Genomic DNA, 21,635 nt, shown 5'->3' with positions numbered 1-21,635 from the left:
GTTTTCCTGGCATGAAAGGATAAAATCCCAGGACGTCCTTACATTGTACAAGCCTTCTTTTTCACTTCTGTGCAGAGTCAAACTCAAGTTTTACTGAATGTTTTTCAAAATTCCTCCATCATGCACTTTGCCATTCCCCCTGACACACAAGTACAGGAAGGCAAGAAGCTTTCTTTTAAAAGTGCACAAAAATGTCATATCACCATCATTGCTCTTATGCACCGAGATGTGTTATAATGTTGAATAAAATAGTTTTCCTCTTGAAATCTTTTTAGTTCTTTGTCCCCTTCACTTTTGAGCTTGATGCGCAGACTTCTGAATTGTAGTTTTAGGAAACAAGTAGTACTCTCCTTATGGATGGTAAAGTAGGATACTTTTATACTGGGAAAAAAAGAAGTAGTTTTTTCCATCTTATAAAAGGAGAGAGGCAAGGGATTCATCCTGCAGAGGTAAAATGTTATCCACAGAATCCAAACTGCTGCTTTGGGTAGAGAGATGGTATGCCTTATGGTGCCTCTTCACAGCTCCCAACTGCAACTTGGGCTGTTTGGGATGTTTATGATTTTCACCCACCCCCTTTTTTGTGTGTTTGCTAGAAACCTCAGCTAAAACTTTGTGACTGTCTCATTTGTTCTTCTACCTTAGTCTCATGAACATTTTTTCTGTGAAAATTGAATCTGATAAGAAGCTATGACTGTATCTTACCCATGTGACTGTCTTTTGTATTTATTTTCTCTCTGCCTTATTATTCAGTAGCTAAAAAAATATTCCATATTTGTCTGCTACAAAAATAAAACTTGACAGCTGATAAGAGTAATGATATCAAAGTGGAAAGATTAAGAACATAGGAGTTTAGGTATTGTATGTCTTATCAATGCTGTGCCTACCAGTGGTTTCCATGGGGGATATCTGATTCCAAGTGCCTTTATATTATGTATACAGGCTTATGGCAGTGTTATGGACTGTTGGGTTTTTTTTTGTTTGTTTGTTTGCTTTTAATGAAATTCAATATGATAGCAAATAGGCTTACGTTAAATTAGCAGGTATATTACAGAACAAAATGTATATATGAAACATTCTATTTAAAAGCACCTCAGAAGCATTGTAGAAAGTGTTGAATGAGAGGAGACTGATACAACAAATGATGCAATAAAGCAAATGTGTTAAGTAAGAAGACAGTCTGATTAAACAAAAAGCTGAAATATAAAGCATTAGACATATCAGAAGTACTAATGCAGGCAGAATACAGAGAGTGGTGTAATGCGCTTGCAAGCTAAGAGAAGGGAAGCCTCAATGAAAATCAATCTTTAGCTAAAACAGAATGTAAAGAAGACCTATATGCAAGGCTGATAATATTCAAGATGCAGCTTCTTTGTAGAGGATATAGCAGAGCTGGAGAATGAGGGCTGGGGTGAGAAGAAAGCAAAGATGCTTGGTACAAGGTCAAAGAGATGGAAGTAATTAGAAAGCCTGACGGACAATTTTGATAATGAATTTGCGGTTGACAGAGAACATTATAAAAATCATGTAACAATAGAATAAGTCATATGTTCTCTGGGGTCTGGAGAAAGCCCTATGTAAAGTGGTTAAGTGCTTCTGTGTACAAAGGTCTACAAGATATGAACAGCATATAAAGAGCAGTCCATGCTTTTTGAGGTACTACAGATTTAGGCAGGCTTATGGCCCCATTAGGGAGGAAAAGCTTACTTTTTATTTTAGTTAGGGTTCAAAATGCAACCCAGAGATTAGAATCACTGGAATCAAGTGGAATTGATGGGAGTGATGGACCTGCTTCAGATATGGGAATGAAAGAGACTTTTTTACAAAGGAGAATTCTCAAATAATTTGGGATGTGTTTGTAGCCACACATCTCAAGGAATGACTCAGAGCAGATGAATTGAGGAAGGGGATGGAAATCCGACGCTGTTAGCAACTCTTTTCCACCTCTGACAGCCTGGTTGGGTTGAAAGGTTACTTTTCTGTCATTTGTAGATGCCTTGGTCCTCATCTTCTCTGTCAGCGTGAGTTTATTGATTCTCATGTTTGCAAGTATGTTTGCTGTCAGGGCAAACTTTTGCCAGAAATCACTTTGCAGTGTCACAAGCATCTCTTTAAACCTTTCTTTTATCAAAAACCAGCTTATTTTGGACAGAACGTGTTTTAGAGGTCCCTTACGTGGGCAGAACTGAGGTGAGGGTGAGGCAAAGATCTGAGCCTGCAGTCTGCCTGCAGCCTGGGTTTAATACGGGGGAGCTGCATTTTAATTTCACTTACATTAATAAGATAGCAGCCTTTTGTTGCAGCATTGTTTGTAATGTTCTGGCAGATCTGCAGGCAGAGGTTGCTATATCACTCTGTGAAAAACCAAATAGCAAGATTTTTAAGAAGCATTCCAAGAATAGCAGGCAAGAAGATAGAAATCTGGCACCCACCCACACATAGATTGCCTGACCCTCTCTCCCCCCAGAAGGCAAGGAAATCTCTCTGAATGGGCTGCAAAATGGAAGATGGGTGTGGCATACTGTTGCACACACATTACTGAATAACTGCTGCAGATGGGAGCAACTTTGAGGAGGAGGGAGACAGAATGTGTCTCAAACTGCTGCAAAATTAGTGGAAGATGAATGTTTCATAATCTGCTGATTACATGCCAGTGTTCAAACACACGAACTCAGATTTCCCCTGAGATTAGAGTGTAGGGCATGGGCCTGGGGAGGAAGCTTGTGCTTCCTGAGCACAACCATGCATAAGAGAGACGGATGTGTTCTGCTGAATTAATGCTGTTCTCCCAGTTACCCCCATTTTTATTCTGCACAGAAGTCAAAGCAGCACTGTGATGATTTCATTCGTTCAATTAACATCTGACATCTACGTACATGGTTGTGGGTGGGAGGAAGCCTTGGGTTGCAGGTACTCATACAGATGAGAAGGGAGGAATGTATAAAAGATAAAATAGTGTGAGTCTGAGTCATGGCTTCCTGTGATTGCTTCTCTACCCTCTTCCCAGCTATCTGTACCTTTTGAATTGCCTGAATAACTCAGATTTAATTTAGTGTTTTAATAGACTTTTCTTAAAATTCTCCGTAGCTGAGATTGGGGATTTTGATGAAACCATAGACCGTGAACACTTAGCGAAGAACAAGTATATACCTCAGCAAGAAGCACTAGAAGACAAAATCATGGAATTTCACCGTAATCACATGTAAGACTTTTTTTTCCCTTTTATTCTTCTTTTAATTTAGTGTAGTTTTGTTAATACTTGCTATGTTGTATATGCAAAAGAGATTTGGGTCTCTGAGTTCTCAAAGTTTACTTGTCAAAAAACATCCAAGCCTATGAAGTTACAGTTGCCTTTCTCCCATCATCATAACAAAATGTTTAAAGAGCAATTGATTTTGATACTCATTCAAGCATGTCCTTATTTTACAGTCTATTTCATCCAAAATGCTTCACTGCTGATTCCGTGCATGCAGATATGATTGCAAATGATAGCTGATCAGTCAGGCACTTGTGACAATGCACTTTCTGATTTCAAGGACATTGAATATTGCTTTTTCACGTTTCCATGCTGTATTTAGAGATGGTTAAAGAAGAGATTTAATGATAGTTTTGAGAAAAACAGAGAGTGCTTGCAGAATTAGGGATTTATGGGTTCAGCTCTCAAGGTGATGGTGCACATTAGTGACTTGGTCTCCTAAAATCTTGAGGAAAAAAAAGTACAATTGTGAAAAAATTTGGAATAAGACATAAAAAGGGGGGGGGTATGCTATGAAAACACCTCAAGACTTGAACAGTTTCATTTTGAACTAACTTGAATTGGAGATGAATGTAGGGAGCTGTACTCTGCTGATAATTAAAATTTTTGCTTAATTTAGTTGTAAGAAATTTAGTGCTTACGGGTTTCCAACGTTTATGTTAAAATGTTCACATCTCCTGTTTCACTTAATTTCTGTTTTGCATTCACTTTTACAATAAACATCATTACAAATTTCCATTTATTTATTTTCATTTTGTGGGAAGTTTTTTCAGTGGAAAACAATTTGAGTTACTTCTGTTAAAGCTAACAGCTCAAAATCCAAGTTTCAGGTGTCTTAAGTACTGGAGTGGTCAAAATTTCTAGTAGATTGTAAAAACTGAATACTTTGGTATTGGTCTATATTATAATGAAATGTTTTTTATCTGATTAAAAAATAATTCTGTGGAGATAGAAAAAACAGATAGCTTTTAGTCTCTGGTAAAATGTCTATGCACTAGAGGATTTGGTGTTTTCTATTAATCGGTGTGAATAGTTTGTGTGTCTTCTCTGTTTTGTTTCTCAAGGGGACAGACACCAGCAGAGTCTGATTTCCAGCTTTTGGAGATTGCCCGTCGGCTGGAGATGTATGGAATCCGCTTGCATCCAGCCAAGGACAGGGAAGGGACAAAAATCAACCTGGCTGTTGCCAACACAGGCATTCTGGTGTTTCAGGTTAGAGTTGCTCAGCATGTGATTTTGCTCTTTATAAAGCAGAGAAATCTCTTAGAGCAATAAAAATCCAAGACCTTAACCATATCGGAAAGAATTTGTTTAAGAAAATGTAGGAATTTCCAAATCTTTTCTAGCAATAACCTCAAATCTTATATAGCTCCACTGTGTCCTTTACTTCCAGGGATTCGTACCTTGTTTGCACACACAGGCTAGAACTCAATCTTCAAATACAACGTGCTAGTCAAAATGCAAAGTGATCTGCAGCTCGCAATTTGCAAGTTGGTCATGCTGACACCTTCTGCATAAAGGAGCAAGCAAGTCTTGTAGGCACGGTGCATACTAAATGGTTGTGAAACAGGGACGAATAAGAGACACCTGGAGTACAAGGTGAAGAATACAGGAAGTGAATGCAAGCTCTCTGTAGTGTCATAGTATCCTTGACCAACTTCGGCTGTTTCAACTTTGCTGAGTTAGAAAGCATTTTCCTTAGATTTCATTGCTCTACTGCCTCAGTCAGCCTTGTTCATGAAGCATTATTAGCAAATTTATTGAATTTTTGTTCTCCAGTTCCCCTTAGAGAAATAACAAATTGGAATTTTATAGATGTGAAAGTACAGATAGTCAGCTTGCATAAGCTGGTTTCACTTCAGTTGAGTTTATGTCTACTAGCATCCCAAATGCCTCTTTCTGCACAATGTCAAAAGCAGTAAGTAAACTATTCTTTAAAATGTCCATTTACAGGTATTTACCACCATTCATTTGACTTCAGTTAAAATAGTACAGCGTTTCCAACCTTGAAGAGTACTTTGTCTTTTTATTTAAAAAAAAAAACAACAAAGACCAGCAGCAACAAATGAATTTGTAAATGTCTAATCCAAAGCTCTAATAAAAATATAAAAAATAAAAACTCTTAGCAGTTAAATGGATTGACAGTACAGCTGCAAAACTGAAGCATAGATTGAAGCAGGAGAACATGAAGTTATTGTGAAAATGTACACAATAGTACCATAGTTGTATTTACAGACCCTTCCCTGCTCCCCCACAGCACTTTCATCAGTTGAATTAATGAATTGCAAAGCTTTATAAATTAAGACTCTCTTACCATTGAAAGAACATACCCAAAATAGTATGGGCATCACTGAATCCCAGCAGGCAGCTGGGGTCTTTCTGTATTGATGCAGCTGCCAGCTGAAGACCCAAGTTCTGATTTGTACAGCTCTAAAAGTCTGTCATCTCCCCTTGTTGTAGAGTCTTCCAAAGAGAGGTGGGTTGTTTTTGCCCACTTGGAATTTTTGCTGGAGCCAGCTCCAAGACTGAGAGCTGAGAGAGAAGCTGAGGTCAGGCTCTGACCTGCTGGAGTCTGCCCAGCAATTGGAGCCTTCAGTTCATCTATTTATGATGGATATAGCTGAGAGAAATTGAAATGTAAAGACCACATTAGAATGACATCGGTAAAATCAAAATAAAGGTTCACTGAATAATGGCTTAAACAGTACCCACTCAGACTTACTTTGAAGTCTTCCTTTTATTGAGAAATCAGAGTCAGTGCTTCTGAGTATTCTAAAGGAGGTTAATTATGTGATTCTTAGACAGCAGACTGACTTAGCAGAGATCACCATGCTGTCACTACTCCTACGTCCGTCTGGTGACGGAGCCCAAATCAACGTGAGTTTCTGCATTCAGTCATCCTCGAGTTGCTATTCTTTGAAACCTCTGTGCTGCACTGTAGACATGTGTGTCTTGAAATCTTTACTGAGCAAGCTGGTGTAATGAATGTTCTAAAACAGTGTCTCCACTTCTAACGTAAAGACACCTCATCTACAAAGAGGCTAAGAGTGCTGAGGTTGTTCAGCCCTGGGGTAAAGAAGGTTCTGGGGAGGCTATATTCCAGTAAAGGGGGCCTACAGGAAAGCTGAAGAGAGGCTCTTTATCATAGGGTGAGGAGTAACTTTTGAAGTAAAAGAGAGTTGATTCAGATTAGAGGTTAGGAGGATGCTCTTTTCTCAGAGGGCAAATGAGGTGCTGGCACAGGCTGCCCAGAGAAGCTGTGGATTCCCCATCCCTGGAGGTGTTTGAGGCCAGGTTGCTTGTGGCCCTGGGCAACAGGTCTACTGCAATTTGTCACTGCCCACAGCAAGGGAATTGGAACTGGATCATTTATATAACCCCTTCCACAGTGATACTGGGGCAAAGGGCTAATGATGCTCTCATTGGGAATAATAGTATTTCAGAGGGATTTCTCTCAGGCTTACTGTTTGTTTTCGTTGCATATATTTTTAAAAATGTTTTCTTTTCGGAAACACGTAAACTATTCAGATTCCTTTTACTTAAGTTGCTCCCTATGAAGAGACAAAATAGGCTGCTCTGCTTTGTACAGTGATACTGGATTTCATAGTTTCACATCTAGTCAGTGTACCTAATCCTACAAAAGTTCAAGAGCTGTAAGTGCCTGTCTTCAATCACACTACTGGGTGCTTATGGTTAAGAATGTATGTTGACGTTTGCAGCACTGGGGGAGAATGAGAAGAAATACCGTAATCGCAAATGAAGAGAATAGATGATTAATATTTGGCAGACTTTTTGTATTGGTTTGAATTTCTCCATTCAGAGCTGTAATGCATAAATTCTGCTGGCTCTGTCCTTTGTAGGGTCACACCAAGATCAACGCCTTCAATTGGGCTAAGGTTCGAAAGCTGAGCTTCAAGAGGAAACGTTTTCTTATCAAACTACGGCCTGATGTGAATGTAAGTCTGTGTCAGAGATTGGTGAAGCTGACAAAATGTTATTTGGTAAATTTCTACTCCCAGATTAAACATATGTTTTTGTCACCTCCTGAGATAATTACTTTTGTTCAGCATTGGTATGTTACTGCATGCATCAAACCAGCATCTCAGGTGAGCAGCCCAACCAAAGGAAATGTAAACTGAATGTCACAGAGTCTTCTTCTGACTGTGCCTCTGGAACTATATCATTGGTTCTTAACTATGTAAACCACCTCTTCACATGTTATACTTGTGAGACCCCTTCTTTATCTCTGTCATACTTGTCAATGAAAGAAAGCTTAAGCAACAGCTGTGATATTGCTAGGCGGGTCATTGATGTCTAAAAGGCAGAGTAGGGTCTATTAATACTGAAAGCCAACGAGTTAGGGAAAAATCTTTTTTTTGTTTTTTTGTAGCATAGGGCTTGCTTTGTCAATGCATTTCTGTAATGTGTGTTGCTTGCTTGCTCACATTGTGAATGCTCTCTCAACTTTCAGAGTTCATTCCAGGACACTCTGGAATTCCTTATGGCCAGTCGAGATTTTTGCAAATCATTCTGGAAGATCTGTGTGGAGCATCATGCCTTTTTCAGGCTGTTTGAGGAACCTAAACCAAAGCCCAAACCTGTTCTTTTTTCTAGAGGTTCATCATTTAGGTTCAGGTGAGACCTGCTTTCTTCTTTCCGCCTTTGTTAACTTCATATTTCAAAATCACATGCATATCCTTAATGATCTAGGATTAAACCCACCATTTTCAGCTCCCCATGTGTAGTTTGCTCCTTTATATTTTCAGTGGTATCTTCTCAGCCAGAATAGTGCAGAGAACACTGGGGAAAAAGCCTGTGTTCATTTCATAGTAGCTGTTGCAAAGTAACTGTCTAAAGGTAAGGTATGAGGTGTATTGGTTCCAGCTGATTTTACTCGAGAAAATGTGTCCCAAGTTACACCAGCTAATAATTCTTCAGCAATCCTTGGACTCTCTATTTCTAGGAAAAGATCTTTTGTAGATACCAGAGTAAAGACTTGCATTTTCATTGTGTAGCCCTGGGGTAAATCCATCCTTATACAGTTTAAGAGATGTCTTTTCTCTGTGCTTAGCCCATATGCTTGTAAATGGTTTATGTGAGATGATAACTTATGCTAAGACCAGGTCTACCTGCAGTATTGATAAGAGCAGTAGGAAGGCTTTGAAGAGTTAGATTGTTGGATTTTTCAGTTCTTGATGTTTTGTTGTTGTTTTCTTTTTGTAGATACAGTATTGTGCATGTCAGGGGTAAATACCTTTCATTTTATTCAGGAAGTTGATACAAATTGAACAACCAGAAACACCTTCTTTGTTGAGATAATGTTGTTGGTACACTATACCTGCCTTGAGCAGGTACCTCGTAAATCTGGCCATTCTATCTTCCCCCTTTCTTTCCTACTGGCAAAATAAGTTAATTAAGACAGAAAGAACTAGGGTAAACAAGCCATTAATTTTTGAGTTTATGGCAGAATAAATAGTAAAACGTAAATACATTCAGCTTATCTCTTGCTTTGGAGAACAGATTTTGCCTACATCCTGCATTCACTGTGAGCTGTGCTGCATACGTATACATGTGATTACTTTTTTCAGGCTTTTCAGTAAATCAGTTGAAAGCCTATAATGAATAGAAAGGTGTTGGTTTTTTTTCTGTTAGTGAGCAATCTTGAGGTGCAGGTTTCCTTTACTGTTCCCAGTTCCCTGTGGAGTTTTTATCTTTGCACAATAGGAGATGTTGGGCTTTTTCACTACAATTTTATGGCCTGTAGCATAAGGAAAGTGTGCAAGTTCCAGCCTAAATCTTTGCAGAAATTGTATGTATGTTTAGCTGACGTAACTGAGTTATGTCACGACTGAAATGCATTTTAGCAGCTTTCTTTTTGGTTCCAGCATACAAGATAAGGCTGGGATTTGACTCCTGGAAAGATTCCAGGATGTTTTTTGTTCATGAGAGTAAAACTTAACCTCTACTTTGCTTTATGCTGGGTGATTTCCCAGTCATATTGCACAAGGGTGAGTCAAGGGCACATAGCTGAATTTAATTAGTTCTGACATAACATCATAAGGTATCTCCATAAAAAAAAAAAAAGTGGTAACATGCCAAAAGGTAAAAATTTGCGAGTATATGGTCACAAAGAAAGAGATCTTCTTTATGATTTTACGTGAGTTTCTACTGATACAAATATTTTTCTGGTTGCCATGACTTCATTTGCAGGCCACATACATGTTTATGATGACCAGGTGATATGTAGCATTTAATGTGAGAAATTCACAGACGTAGATCAGATTAATAGTGTAACCATTTTTTTCTTTCAGTGGCCGGACTCAGAAGCAAGTTCTTGACTATGTTAAAGAAGGAGGGCACAAAAAGTACAGTTTGAAAGGTGAGAGGAAAATAAATGTAGCTTTTTTTTTTTTTTTTAAATTTAAAGTCAGCAGCTTCCATTTACTTACAAGAGATCAGCATTATTCAAAGTAAAAAAAATTCCTTCTTTGTTGGTTTCACAGTTTATCACTTGTATAATATCCTGTTGGTCCTGAATGTTTTGGCAGAAGTTTGCATAACCAATCTATAGTTTATTTAAAATCAATAGTCTTCAATTTGTTTTTCAGCAGTGAATGCCCTACTGTTACAGGTAAACTCTTCTCATATTGATTTGCACCCTCTTCAGTAGGATGTGATTAATATATATGAGCAGAAAGGGATTTAAATGGGTTTTAAGTGAATATATTCGTCTGAGAATAAAAGAGAAGATAACAGGAGTAGGTACAAACATCCTCAAGGGAGAGATCTCCAGTGAAGACATCTAACTTTGCTAGAGTGCATTTTATTGGAACTCCTCTTATTTCTAGTGAGCTGAAATTCATGGACAAACTGCCACAAAGATTATGACAGTTTATTGGTAATGACTCATGTTCTGCCGATGGACCATTTTTTGCTTCAGTGCCTCTCTCTTTTCTTATGATAGTATGTTTCCAACACGTGGCACATTTATGCATTACAGAAAGGAGGATCTGTTTTGGAGCAAACCTTTTGTGAATGGTGCTATTCAAAGTTTTTGTTTTCAAGGAGGCGTGTCTCTTGATTCCTCTTTGTGGTAAAACTGAAATGGCCTCTTACTGTGATTTTGCTTTTATCTCCAGGAAACACAGCAAGATTCGTTCCATCAGGAGTCTGACAGCACAGCCTTCAGAACAGCATACAGAGGTGCCAAAACAAGTCAGTGATGTTGATGAAAGCCTGCATCATGCCTTTTAAACATTTCTTATTACGTTACCCACCTCCAATTGATCTTTGGAAACTTTAGGAACATAGGTTTCTGCTCACTTTCCATTTAAGCGTGAGCTTAGGAACCCTGGATGTTATAAAGTTCAGCTTTTTTGATGTGGAATGTGTTCATTTCCACTATGGAACATAATTGTTTCTAGACAGCAGCACAAGCGTAAATACTGAGCTTGTCTGAACTGTGCTAATGGCCACCTGAAAAACTGCAATCCACAGTGTTACTGTTGGGGTTCCAAGTTGTTGCAGGTGATTGCACTTGGGAAAATGTAATTATTTTCCTTCACTGAGGAGCGTTGGCTGCCCAGGACAAGATATTCCATTATATTAACACTATATTAATTTCCTCAGAGAAATTTCAGCTGTGTCCTTTTAAGTTACTATGTCTGGTAGATACCAAAAGTATTTGTCTTATATTAATAGTGATTATATGCTAGGAGTTTGCAAATCTGGTAGTCTGGTCGAGGTGAAGCTTCAGCAGCTGTGTGTTTCCAGGTCCAGCCAGTGGCTGAGCATGTATTTATAATTAGCAGCCACACAACCACGCAGACTTGTTCACACACATATGTGTACACGTGCAAATATACACACAGCCAGCCATACAGATGAAAACAAACAGAAAGCTCACACAAACACAAATAGCACTGGCAGCCTCATCATGTTCCATTCAGACTGATCAGGATGAAAGTCTGTTAGTGAAAAATATTTATACATGTATACAGTGTGGGATCCCTTCAGTTACTGTGTGCGTTACAGTTTGCGTGTACACGCAAACACAGTCTTTCTCCAGTAACTCATCTTAGTCTGCCCCATAGCTGAAGCCTGGTTCCCAGCTACCTCACAGTCAAAGACGTGAACATGCAAATGTGCTTGTCCAGTAGCTAGCTGCTCCCAGAGTTAGGACATTACGAGCACACAGTCCTTAGGCCCTCTTGGCTCTCCAGTACCTGGATTGGACCTCTCCAGTAGCCATGTCCCCTCTATTTTTCCAGTGCTTGGCCCAGACTTATGGCTGCTTGGCTGCTCTTATATTTGGTTCCCAGCTCACTTATCCTATTCAATGACTAGTCCAATTTGATGATTTCTGGTATTTATGCATTGACCTACTCATGCAACCCATGTGCACGTACTCTAGTCTTTGGCATCCCAGAGAGACCCAACCACAAGCTGATGATTCTCCCAAGACAGTCTCCAGAGGAGCTCTATTTCTCTAAGAAGGTTGTTGAGGTTATTATCCCTCCTTACCAGTGTTTCTTTGTGCTCATCTGTGTTTTATCACATAACCTTACATGTGGTAGAGCTTAAACAGTAAGTGCAAACTACTAGGTTAATATGTTCAAGGATGTTACCCAGACTTTCACGTTGCTTCCTTTTGATATTCACAAGCTCTTTCATTCCTGCAAATCTGGGAAATTCAGATAATTCTGCTATGCATGCAGCCTATTTCAAATGTCTTTTAGCATTTTAATATTGCAAAGACAAGTTCAGGTAGATGGTGCATAGCTACTGCTGGCATATTTGTTTGCAGAGAAGCCAGTCCCCAAACTAGAGGTAGATATGCTCCAGGAGTTGAATGCATGGTCTTCAAAAACCCATGTATGACCTGTTGGGCTTTTTTAGAGTTTGGAAGTAGGCCATGCAGAATTTGTCTTTACATGCTTATCTTTTTATCCCTCCAGCTTCAGAGTAGTATAAACACTTTGATGTTCTCAGTGTTGATGGCTATCTTAGAACATGGAAATATCTGAAGTGCTCCTTTTTACGTATTGCTGTGTTCTATCTTCCCTTTCTTTCTTTGTTTAGCTTATGTGTTTTCCCCCATCATCTGTTCTTCAGAATCAGTAGACGTTTTTTTTTTTTCTTTCTAATTCATTCTGAAGCTTCAGTTACCTCTTCTACTTTCAAGAGATTCCTATGTTGCTGAAGGATGTATTGTAGAATCGTAGCGCATAATTACACCTAGCCTTTTCCCCCTGACTCCCTTCCCCCTCAACCCTCTCTCCCCTTTGTCTACCCCTTCCCTTTCTTCCTTTGTCTTTCCAGAGCTCCAGCTTTGCCTATGGAGATGACAGTGATGCTGCAGCAGTGCAGAGCTGCCAGCAAGGAAAGGAATTGAAAGCTTCAATGGAAGACACTGGACAGCACAAGAGCCCTTCATTAAAGAAGAGCCCCAAAGAAGGCAGAAAGGTGGATGGAGCAGTGGTGTCAGCAGTGGAGGAGGAAGAAGAGGCTGCTACGGACAGGATGCAGCAGAACAGACCTCAGTCACAGCAACCAAGCACAGGTCCAGCATCCAGGGCTGCTCATGGCAGCAGCACCTCCATTCCTTTCATTGACTGCAGTGATGTAGATAGCGAGTATGATCTCCTCAGAGGACAAATAACCCGGTCATATTCCCAAACAAATGACAATCATGAGGGTGATTTGACCAGTGGTGCCTATATTCACTATAGAGATGAAAATCTTAATAGAAGTAGATACAGGGATTCCTCCGCTTCTATAAAATCTTCCCAGTATCTCTCTGAAGAGTACCTTGATGATAACCCAGCTAATCTCTCCTTCTACACTGGTGGAAGCCCCAGGATGCCAAGGCACAGCTCACTGGTTGATGAAATGTTTAGAGGGCCAGGGAGTCGTAGTCCACTGGCCACTCCTTTGCCTCCCAGTAGCAAAGGATCAAGCCCCAACATGAGCCTGAGTAGAACTGGCTCTCAGGGTTATATCTCAGAAAACGGGCATGACAGCAGGACTAGGACTGGAGAGGAAGACAGCTATGCCAGCAGCTGCCATGGCTATGGCAGATATTCTCCAGGTTCTCAGAGGCCTCACGCACAAAAAATCCTAAATCTCTGCAATAAATCGGCTACAGACCCTTTTATCTTGAGCCAGATATCCTCAACCCCAGGGCAGGAGTATAGATCTGAGAGACATTGCAAAGGGGGTGGGATGGCTAAGATGTCTTCTCCAGAAGGCAAAATGATGGCCAATGGTATGCCAGCTGGGGGGCAATCAAAGCAGAGCCCCGTCATACAATCACTGCATGCCAGTGGCATGATGGATCATATGGCTGCAATCCAGGTGATGGAAGGCTCCACCAGCAGTGGGACAGAATCTAGTGATTCTGACTCGGAAATCATTAACCCCTTCACTCACCCCCTGGTGTTTGGAAATCCTGTTGTGCTGAGTTCCTCTCCTATGCCAAGAAATAAGTACTCCTTTGGAAGCCTTCAGCTTGATGAGGAGGTAGAAGAGGATGTGTCTGTGGGCCTCAGTGATGAAGATGGTGTGCAGGTCTTCAGCTGCTAGGAAGCAGGGCGTTTGAGACCAGTGGATACAGCAATTGCTCATAAGAGTGATGGCATCTTCTGGGGCTTATGAGGAGTGGCTGGTATTAAACTCAGAGCTTGGGCTATTTTACATGTTGTCCTTGTACTGACCAGCCAGATGAAAGAGGTGCTGAAAATACAATAATAGGGCTAAGTTTCAGTTCATCTTAACAGTAATTTATCTGCTCTGAAAGGCAAGAGGGGAGGAAAATGATTACTGATTTAGGTACCTTTGTAAAACTCTATACTCTCATCTGTTCTTTGTACGAAGTCATGTTTTAGGTATACGTTGTAGCTTCTTTGACACTTGACTAGTTATTTTTGCAAAACAAACAGAAATGTTGTCACATAGGTACCTTGTACTCTTTTGGATATCTAATACAATTCTTTTTCTCTCTTGTTTAAGGAGAGCTACTTAAGAGTGCCTCAATAGAGTTAGGGGAAAAAAAAAAACTTAACTTACAGCCAAATACAGGCAGCTTGATACTCAAGACCAAGGCTTGCTGAAATTTTGAAAAATGCTGGCAAATCTTTTCATAGTAAGAATGTGTTTGTCTGCTCATCTTCATAACCCATTTACTGATGAGCTGAGAAACAATGACACTATTGGCTTCTCATTTAGTGAATTCAACAGGCTGATTTGTTGATGGAGATTTTGAAACTCCACACTCCTCCTTAAGCAGGATGGAGAGCAAGATGAAAGATAAAACTCAAGTGAATGAAAAAAATGTAGATTGAATTGGCTCTAATTACAAGCGGTATGAGTATTATTTGCAAGGCAATCCTTTCTATTCATTATCAGTGTGGTAGAAAGATTAATTGCAAGAGAGTTGGTTTGTATTTTTCCCCTTATTCTTTCAGTGGTATTATTCAGAGACATCAAAGTTCTGTTGTGGGTGATTTTTGGTGGGAGGTTCAAAGATGGTGGCTGTTGGGGGTTTTTTATTATTTCTTTTTTTTCTCTTTGATCATGAAAAATCTTTATCTGTACACTCTGAACAGGACCCAATTAGGCTGTCGTAGGCTATTCTTTTAATTTTGCCACCTCATAAATTTTTCATTCCTTGACACAGAGAATGATTGGACTAACTGTGGTTCAGGCTGTTTTCAGTAGTGTGTATAGAGTAGCAAGATTCTGACACACATGCAGAAAGGCAGACTAATTACTTGTAAACTTCTTTTCAAAAGCTGTAAGTATTGAGAATTAGGCTGTATCCTAATAAAATGTGTTTCTAGTTTCTCCAAGATAATAAAGAAAATCAGAGGAAAGGTCTCCAATATGGAAAGTATCAAGCAGTTATTAGAGCTGGGAAACAAGATGTGCTCTTTAACACTAGCCTTACTTTTAACTTTCACAGATTTTTTTTACATTTTCTTTTTGGGGTATGAGGGGAAAGGGAATTAAAGTTGAGGATGTTAAGTCATGAACAGCACTTACTGTACTGCAGGTCACTTGCTGTGATCTGCTTCATGCAGTACATGCGTACATGGATGGTGGATCCACCCACTGATGAGCAAGCTACAGGACTTTGTAAATCTAGACAACATACAATTTTTGAGATCATTTTTACAAATGTAATAAAATATGAAGTCTTTTTAATTTTTCTAATGCCTTGGTCTATGCACATTTTAAGAGTTTAATCTGAGTGAGTGATATTTAAAAGGATACATTAGTTTGCTTAGATGTGCTTTACATCTTTGCAGTAAAATATGTCTGTGTAAATATAAGTTTTAATCTGCTCATTTACTTTAAAGTGCTTGTTTTTAAAGATTAGATAATTCATTTTTTAAACTGGAATGATTTTAAAGCATCTCTTCAGACTGTGATGTTTTGGCCACGGTTCTTTCTTCCTATAGTTAAAGGCATGACTCTAGAAACATGGAGATTGCCTATTAGGGGAAAGCTTGCTTGTATATTATTCTGAAAGAAGGTGATTTGTGTTGTGGATTTAGAATAGTGCTAAATAATTGCCTTGAACTTTGCAATATTTAAGAAGAGATGTAGATAGTTGAAGCTTATGTTAACAGATGGTGTGAGCATGGGGAGTACGTGCATGAGTCTCCTGTTGTTTGTTTTTTTTGTGTGCCTGTACAGCAGAAGAACCAGGAGTTGTATTATACTATATATGTAAAGTAATAGCAGTCTATCCATTAATTGCTTTGTTAGCCAGTAAAAGTAAAGCTCAAGTAATGGGTTTCCATGAAAGGATTTGCAGTCTTGTTTCTGACACTTCACTGAAAAGTGAATAGATTTCATAATGTTTGGATTTAAGTGAATATCAAATTTTCTAAGTGATGTTTACTATTTTACATCCTTTCAAATACTGTTTTCTGGCCTGTTTTTCTTCTCTAACATGCCTACAGAGATAATGGATAATACAAGAGCAGACCTGCTACTAGCTGGAGTTAGCTTAGTTGCTGATAAAGTATCTCAACAGATTTTTATTTTTTCCTTTTGAGTACTATCCTCAAAAGATTAAATATAAGGATTTTTTAACAACTTTTTTCTCTCATCATTTTTTCAGTTTTAGATGTTTATGGTTGTCATTTTGACGTGTGGAATTTTTCCAGTTTGAAGGAATAAAGTTTGTGAATAACATAGGAAATCATTTAGTTTAGGATTAAGCATTTTGCAGCATTCTTATATTGCTGAAGCTCAGTTTAATATCAGTAGACAAGCATTTAATTGAAAACAGTCTGTGGGCCAAATACTTCCACCAGAGATGTGGTTGACCTCTGGGTGCTTGCCAAGAATGGTAAGCAAGAGAGCGATTTTAAACTACTGTTTCCGCATAGGATCAGGTCCTTCAGAATGCATCTGGGAGCTTGTTTCTGTGGAACAAATATAGAGACCTTAGAGGCGAGAAGAGAAACCTGTGGGGCAAGACTGCAGATGACATGGGGGAATTCTTGTGCTAGTTCACAAAATACAGATTAGAGGAGGAGCCTGTCAGTTCAAGTTAATCCTTGCAGGGATTGATTAATCTGCATACCCTAATCAATGGCAGTAGTCTAAGCACACCTGTGTCTCAACTGTTTGAAAGGTATTTGTTGGCCAAGCGAAAGATGTAATTCTCTCACCAGTTACAGTAGATTTTGGAATGCAGCTGACTGGTACTGTTGATTCACATTTCTGTATTTTTTGTTCGCAACAGTTAACTTTGTACTCTTGTACTCAGTACTCTTAGAGTGTCCAGATACCCTCAGACAGTTGCTACAAATGAATCACAGCAAGATCTAGCAACTACTTCTTGTTGAATGAGTTGTGCTGTACCATCCTTCTCCTGTTCTTCCAAAGAACATGAAGGAGGCCTGTGGTTGGGCTGTCCAGACTGCTGAGCCAACTCTGTCCACAAATTTGGATGAATATGGATGAACATAGTTGCAAAAGCAATGTTTCTCACAAAATAATGTGCAGATGTAGATAGAAATTTGATCTATGCAACCCTATTCTTTCTTTGCTATTCTAAGTACTTGACCACATTTAGTAATTTGCTACAGTGAATCAGAAAAGTCATATCAGACAACTTTAAGTTTTCTCCTTCCCACCAGCAGTTCAAATGTACTATGCCCTCTTGGGTTCTTCTGGAGTTTCTTCTGTCAGCCTTTCCTGGAATCTGGTTTACCTCAGTGATCTGGGATTTAAAATTTGGAAATAAATTTCTAGATTTAGGAAAATTTACTAGTGGCAAATTGATATAGCAGACAGGATCTACGCAGGGTAGAGCTTTGAATAATTGTTATCTGAGTAGACCAGACTGCACTGTTTTGGGTTTAAGTCTACATCCCCCAGCAAGAATATTCCTTGTGCATGGAGAGAAAGCTGTATTCTCTGAAGATGATTAATGCCTGCTGCTACCATTGTCTCACATCACTCATAGCCTAACATGTACACCCCATTAGCCATTGTAGTGCATGCTAAATATCAATTATAGCAAATAAATACTCTAAGAGAATTTTCCACATATGAAAAATACTATGTAACTGAAAATTGTTTTCGTTATATCTGAATATATATTTCATGAGTTATATGGAGTTGAGATCAGTTAGAGTAGATGAGTTATCACAGTGAAAGTGTTGCGTGTTAGTAATTTGAAAAATCAAATCAATCTACCAGTTTAAGACTAAGGGGAAGGCAGGATTAGGTAGAATTTTCTCAAGCAGCAGCAGCAATGCTGAACATAATCATCAGAACCCAGTGAAGGGTGAAAAACAATGTTTTGTGAATTAGTTCCCTAAATGGGGCTCATCTCATTAGCCCAGACTGCTTCAGAATCCATTTTTTCCTCCCTGAATATTGGTGTTGCTGGGTTCCATTTGCACAGATGTTTGTGTAACAGCTTTTATTAGTAGAAGCAGTGGTATTCACTCTGAAGCAGTACCTTTCATGCCAGAAGTTCCGGTCTGGCCCACTTATCTGGACATGCAGTTACTTGGTGGAGGCTGGAAAAAGTCAAATGGAAAATGAGATAGACAGATCTAAAACCCATTTACAGCTTCTCTATTTCATTTAAAAGCAGAGATGTTTCAGATGGCCTTCTTCTGTCCCACAGTAAATGTACACACTTGAAGAGTCTCCATAGTCAACTTCTTGAGGATTTCAGGCGTAAGAAGACAAAGGGAAGGAGAAGAATAGGAAATATTTTACTTACACTTAAGATCTAGCCTTATTTATTTACAGTCCCGTTTGGCATAGCATGCTCTTTAGTATTCGTGACTTTAAAGTCTCAGTGATTTCTCAGGGCACTCAGCAGGAATTGTGTCAGTTAGTTCAACTGATGAAACTGATTTTGAATATTGAAAACGAGCGATTCAGATCTCCTCAATATGATTTATATGCAATTAGCTTGAAGTGTGGCTATTTTTGGAGCAATTCTTCAGCACAAGGAAGATGTCTGGCCCATAAATCGTGTCACACACCATGTTTGTTTAACTGGCTTCATTTGTCATAATGAGGCACTAGGCTGCTGTCAGAGGTGACTTTAGAATGATATTTTAATTACACCAATTTAACTTCTAATGACTAAACTAATGATGCAAGTTTTTCTCAACTTCCACGTGCATGTGAAGTCGTTGCAGTTGGGTGTTACTTACCTTTGCGGGGTAACGATTGGACTGCCAGAGATCCAGCTGGAAAGGGCAGTGAGTGTGAGGAAAGGAGGATCTGTGTTCAGGCATGTGTAAAGTGAAGGAAGCCAAAGTTCTTTTCAGTCTTTCAATAACGTGTATCTCTCTGAGTGATGTAGTTTCTTAAGGTGCTTCTGTATATTTTAGCATATTTCTTTGCTCTCGATATATAGTCCTGTTCTCCATACCAAATAAGAAAGGCCCAATGTGTGTGAAAGAAAACTGAATTTCTTGGAACGGTATATGTACACCTTTCTTTGTTAGCTGCTGTCAAAGACAAGTGGTTAGGAGAACACTCCTTTTGTCAGAAACCCAGCAGATTGTGGCTGTCTCCTACTTGATGATGATGGTTTGGTTTGAGCTCTTCTGATTGTAAGTGCCTGATGCAGAACGTTCCCATCAGGGGGTCCCAAAGGTTAGGTTGATGTGTACCTTCTCGTAAATGGGGATGGCACCTGGCTGGTTTCAGTCAAGCTACATCAGGGAAGATTTCTGCTGGTGCTGTCAGGTTCTGGAAGGGAAAGGAATACAAGTTCCAAGAAATAAAAATGAGCAGAATCTTTCTTACTCCATTTCAGTAATTTCTCTACTTGCTGAATTATGCCTAGACAAGGACACGTATGTTATTACTTATAAGGGAAGCAGCTCATGTGCTGCGTGTAGATTCTGAACAAAACTGTCTTCTGTGTCATTCCCTACAGCTGGGCTGTTGAGCTGCCACTGATATTTAAAAATACTTAAAAGAACTTTGCTTAAAAATCAAAGGCTCAGTGTGAATAAAAAGCCTAGATTGGATGGTATGTTGCAGTTCTTTAAAGTATTTTGTATTCTGTTCTGCTTCTGTGGTTATAGACACACATATGTATACATAGAGTACACACACGTATAGAGCACATAGAGTAAGCAAGATGCTTGTTTTCTGTCGTTTGTTATAAAAAGCAGTGAGCACTTTGTTTTAAATGCAGTGAAATTCGGGAAGCTTGTGTGCCTGGCTGAGCTGTATATTCATAGGCGTGTTTTTCACAAGCGTGAGTGTAAATAATGATATTATAACAGTAAAGGAAGTAAAGATCTTAAATTTGCATGACGTGAAAGTAAATACTTAGTTTGCTCTAGAATTATTTGTTTTAAGGTGTAATTTACTTTATAATTTTTTGGTAAAGTTTTGGCCCCTGAGAACCATAAAAATCTAAAAGCTTTACTTATAGAAATTAACTCGTAAGTCCAGTAATGATATAGCTGTCAGTGGCTGAACAAAGAAAACTGGAGGAAAATGAATGTTTTCTAATTCGAGAGCTTTTCAGCTTGTTAAAATTAGATTAGATGCTTTCTTCAAGATGCTGCAAATCTTGTCTTGAGAAGAAAACAGTTTGCCTTTGATTTTTACAGCAAGATCAGAGGTAGGTTTGTGTTTAGTTCAGAGAGTGTTAGTGCTCATGCCTGTTGCTTTTCTGTGAGGCACTTCAAACCTTTGATTAGCTAAATTCCTTATTATTCCCCTTTCCTGCTAAGAAACTCACCTGAATCCACTAACAAAAGTTCGTAAGCTTGGCTATGTTTCACCTATTTGGCCCTTCCCTGATTTCTGTGTGCACATGCATAGCTTTTTTTGATAAGTGAGTCTCAATTGTCAAAATTAATTTTTAAAATTGAAAATGCTGGGGACTTCATTCTCATTTTTGTCATTTGTTTAATACTGTTTAAAGAGAAACATTTTTTGTTTCATTGTATGCACTGTTTTGTCAGCATGTACCTCTCTGGGAGAAAAAGCCTTTTCAATGTTCTGTCTTTATCCTCAAAGCATGGTGTATCTTCTGTTCCTTGCATTGTTTGGAGCACTGTCTCAATGTCCTTTTACTGCTGAAATACCTATTTGTATTGGGAGTACCTAATTCCTCTTATTACAGTGATCTTGTCTCATAGAGCACTCCTCATCTCAGAACTGGAGAAAACAACCCCTCCACCCCCAGGCTGTGAGTTTCATGTTGAGATGCAAAAGAGCGGAGGGAGGGGGGAAGAACGTCTGTTTTCCAGGGCGTTACAGCTCCATTGAGCACGATTGTACTGCCTTTCATTTCTTGATGAAGGCTGCACCTAGTGATGGTTAACTTCACCTGCCATAGCTTGTAAGCAGGATCACTGCAGTCATGGGGAGATGCCTTGTTGAAATGGACAGTATCTGTGGCTTAAGCTTACATGGGGGCTGAATGTATCAGAATATTTTCAGTTTGATTCTAGCACCAGCTCAATTGTAGCAGTGTTAATTTAAAGACAAAGAAAAGCAAAGTAACCATAACCCTCCATACAGTAGGGGACCCTTCTATTCTTTACTCTTATTTCTGTCTGGGAGAATCAAGGCCAGACAAAGGACTGGTGCCCACTGACCCTGTGTTCTTCCCAGGCTGCAGCATTCACTCCTTATTCTTAAGATCTGAGCATACCCTGATGTAGGCCTCCAGCAGCTACTGTCTGATTTCACACTCACCACTGTCTAATACTGCAGTACACCAGTAAAGCATGGACCTTTACCAACCGGGGAGGTTACTGGCTACTAAAACAACACCGAGCTTAATGAGAATATAAGCATGTCAAGCCATTTAACTGTGTATGCATGGAATTAATTTTCTTTTTTTTCTTTTTTCTTGTTC

General features: G+C 39.1%; 1 protein-coding gene across 1 annotated transcript in view; it reads left to right on the top strand.

Moving 5' to 3' along the window:
• The window catches only part of FARP1 (FERM, ARH/RhoGEF and pleckstrin domain protein 1), a 189,735-nt gene that overhangs the window by 135,182 nt on the left and 32,918 nt on the right, over window positions 1-21,635 (top strand). Inside the window, exons 7-13 of the mRNA XM_010728654.3 lie at window positions 3,088-3,202; window positions 4,321-4,468; window positions 7,117-7,212; window positions 7,728-7,891; window positions 9,568-9,629; window positions 10,389-10,471; window positions 12,578-12,818. Coding sequence (XP_010726956.1) covers window positions 3,088-3,202; window positions 4,321-4,468; window positions 7,117-7,212; window positions 7,728-7,891; window positions 9,568-9,629; window positions 10,389-10,471; window positions 12,578-12,818 — 909 coding nt within the window. The remainder of the gene's footprint in view (window positions 1-3,087; window positions 3,203-4,320; window positions 4,469-7,116; window positions 7,213-7,727; window positions 7,892-9,567; window positions 9,630-10,388; window positions 10,472-12,577; window positions 12,819-21,635) is intronic.

The sequence above is a fragment of the Meleagris gallopavo genome, chromosome 1 (genome assembly GCF_000146605.3).
Source record: "Meleagris gallopavo isolate NT-WF06-2002-E0010 breed Aviagen turkey brand Nicholas breeding stock chromosome 1, Turkey_5.1, whole genome shotgun sequence".
Taxonomy (NCBI): Eukaryota; Metazoa; Chordata; class Aves; order Galliformes; family Phasianidae; genus Meleagris; species Meleagris gallopavo.
Note: the sequence above shows the minus strand (reverse complement) of the source record. Positions and strands in the feature narration are given on the sequence as shown.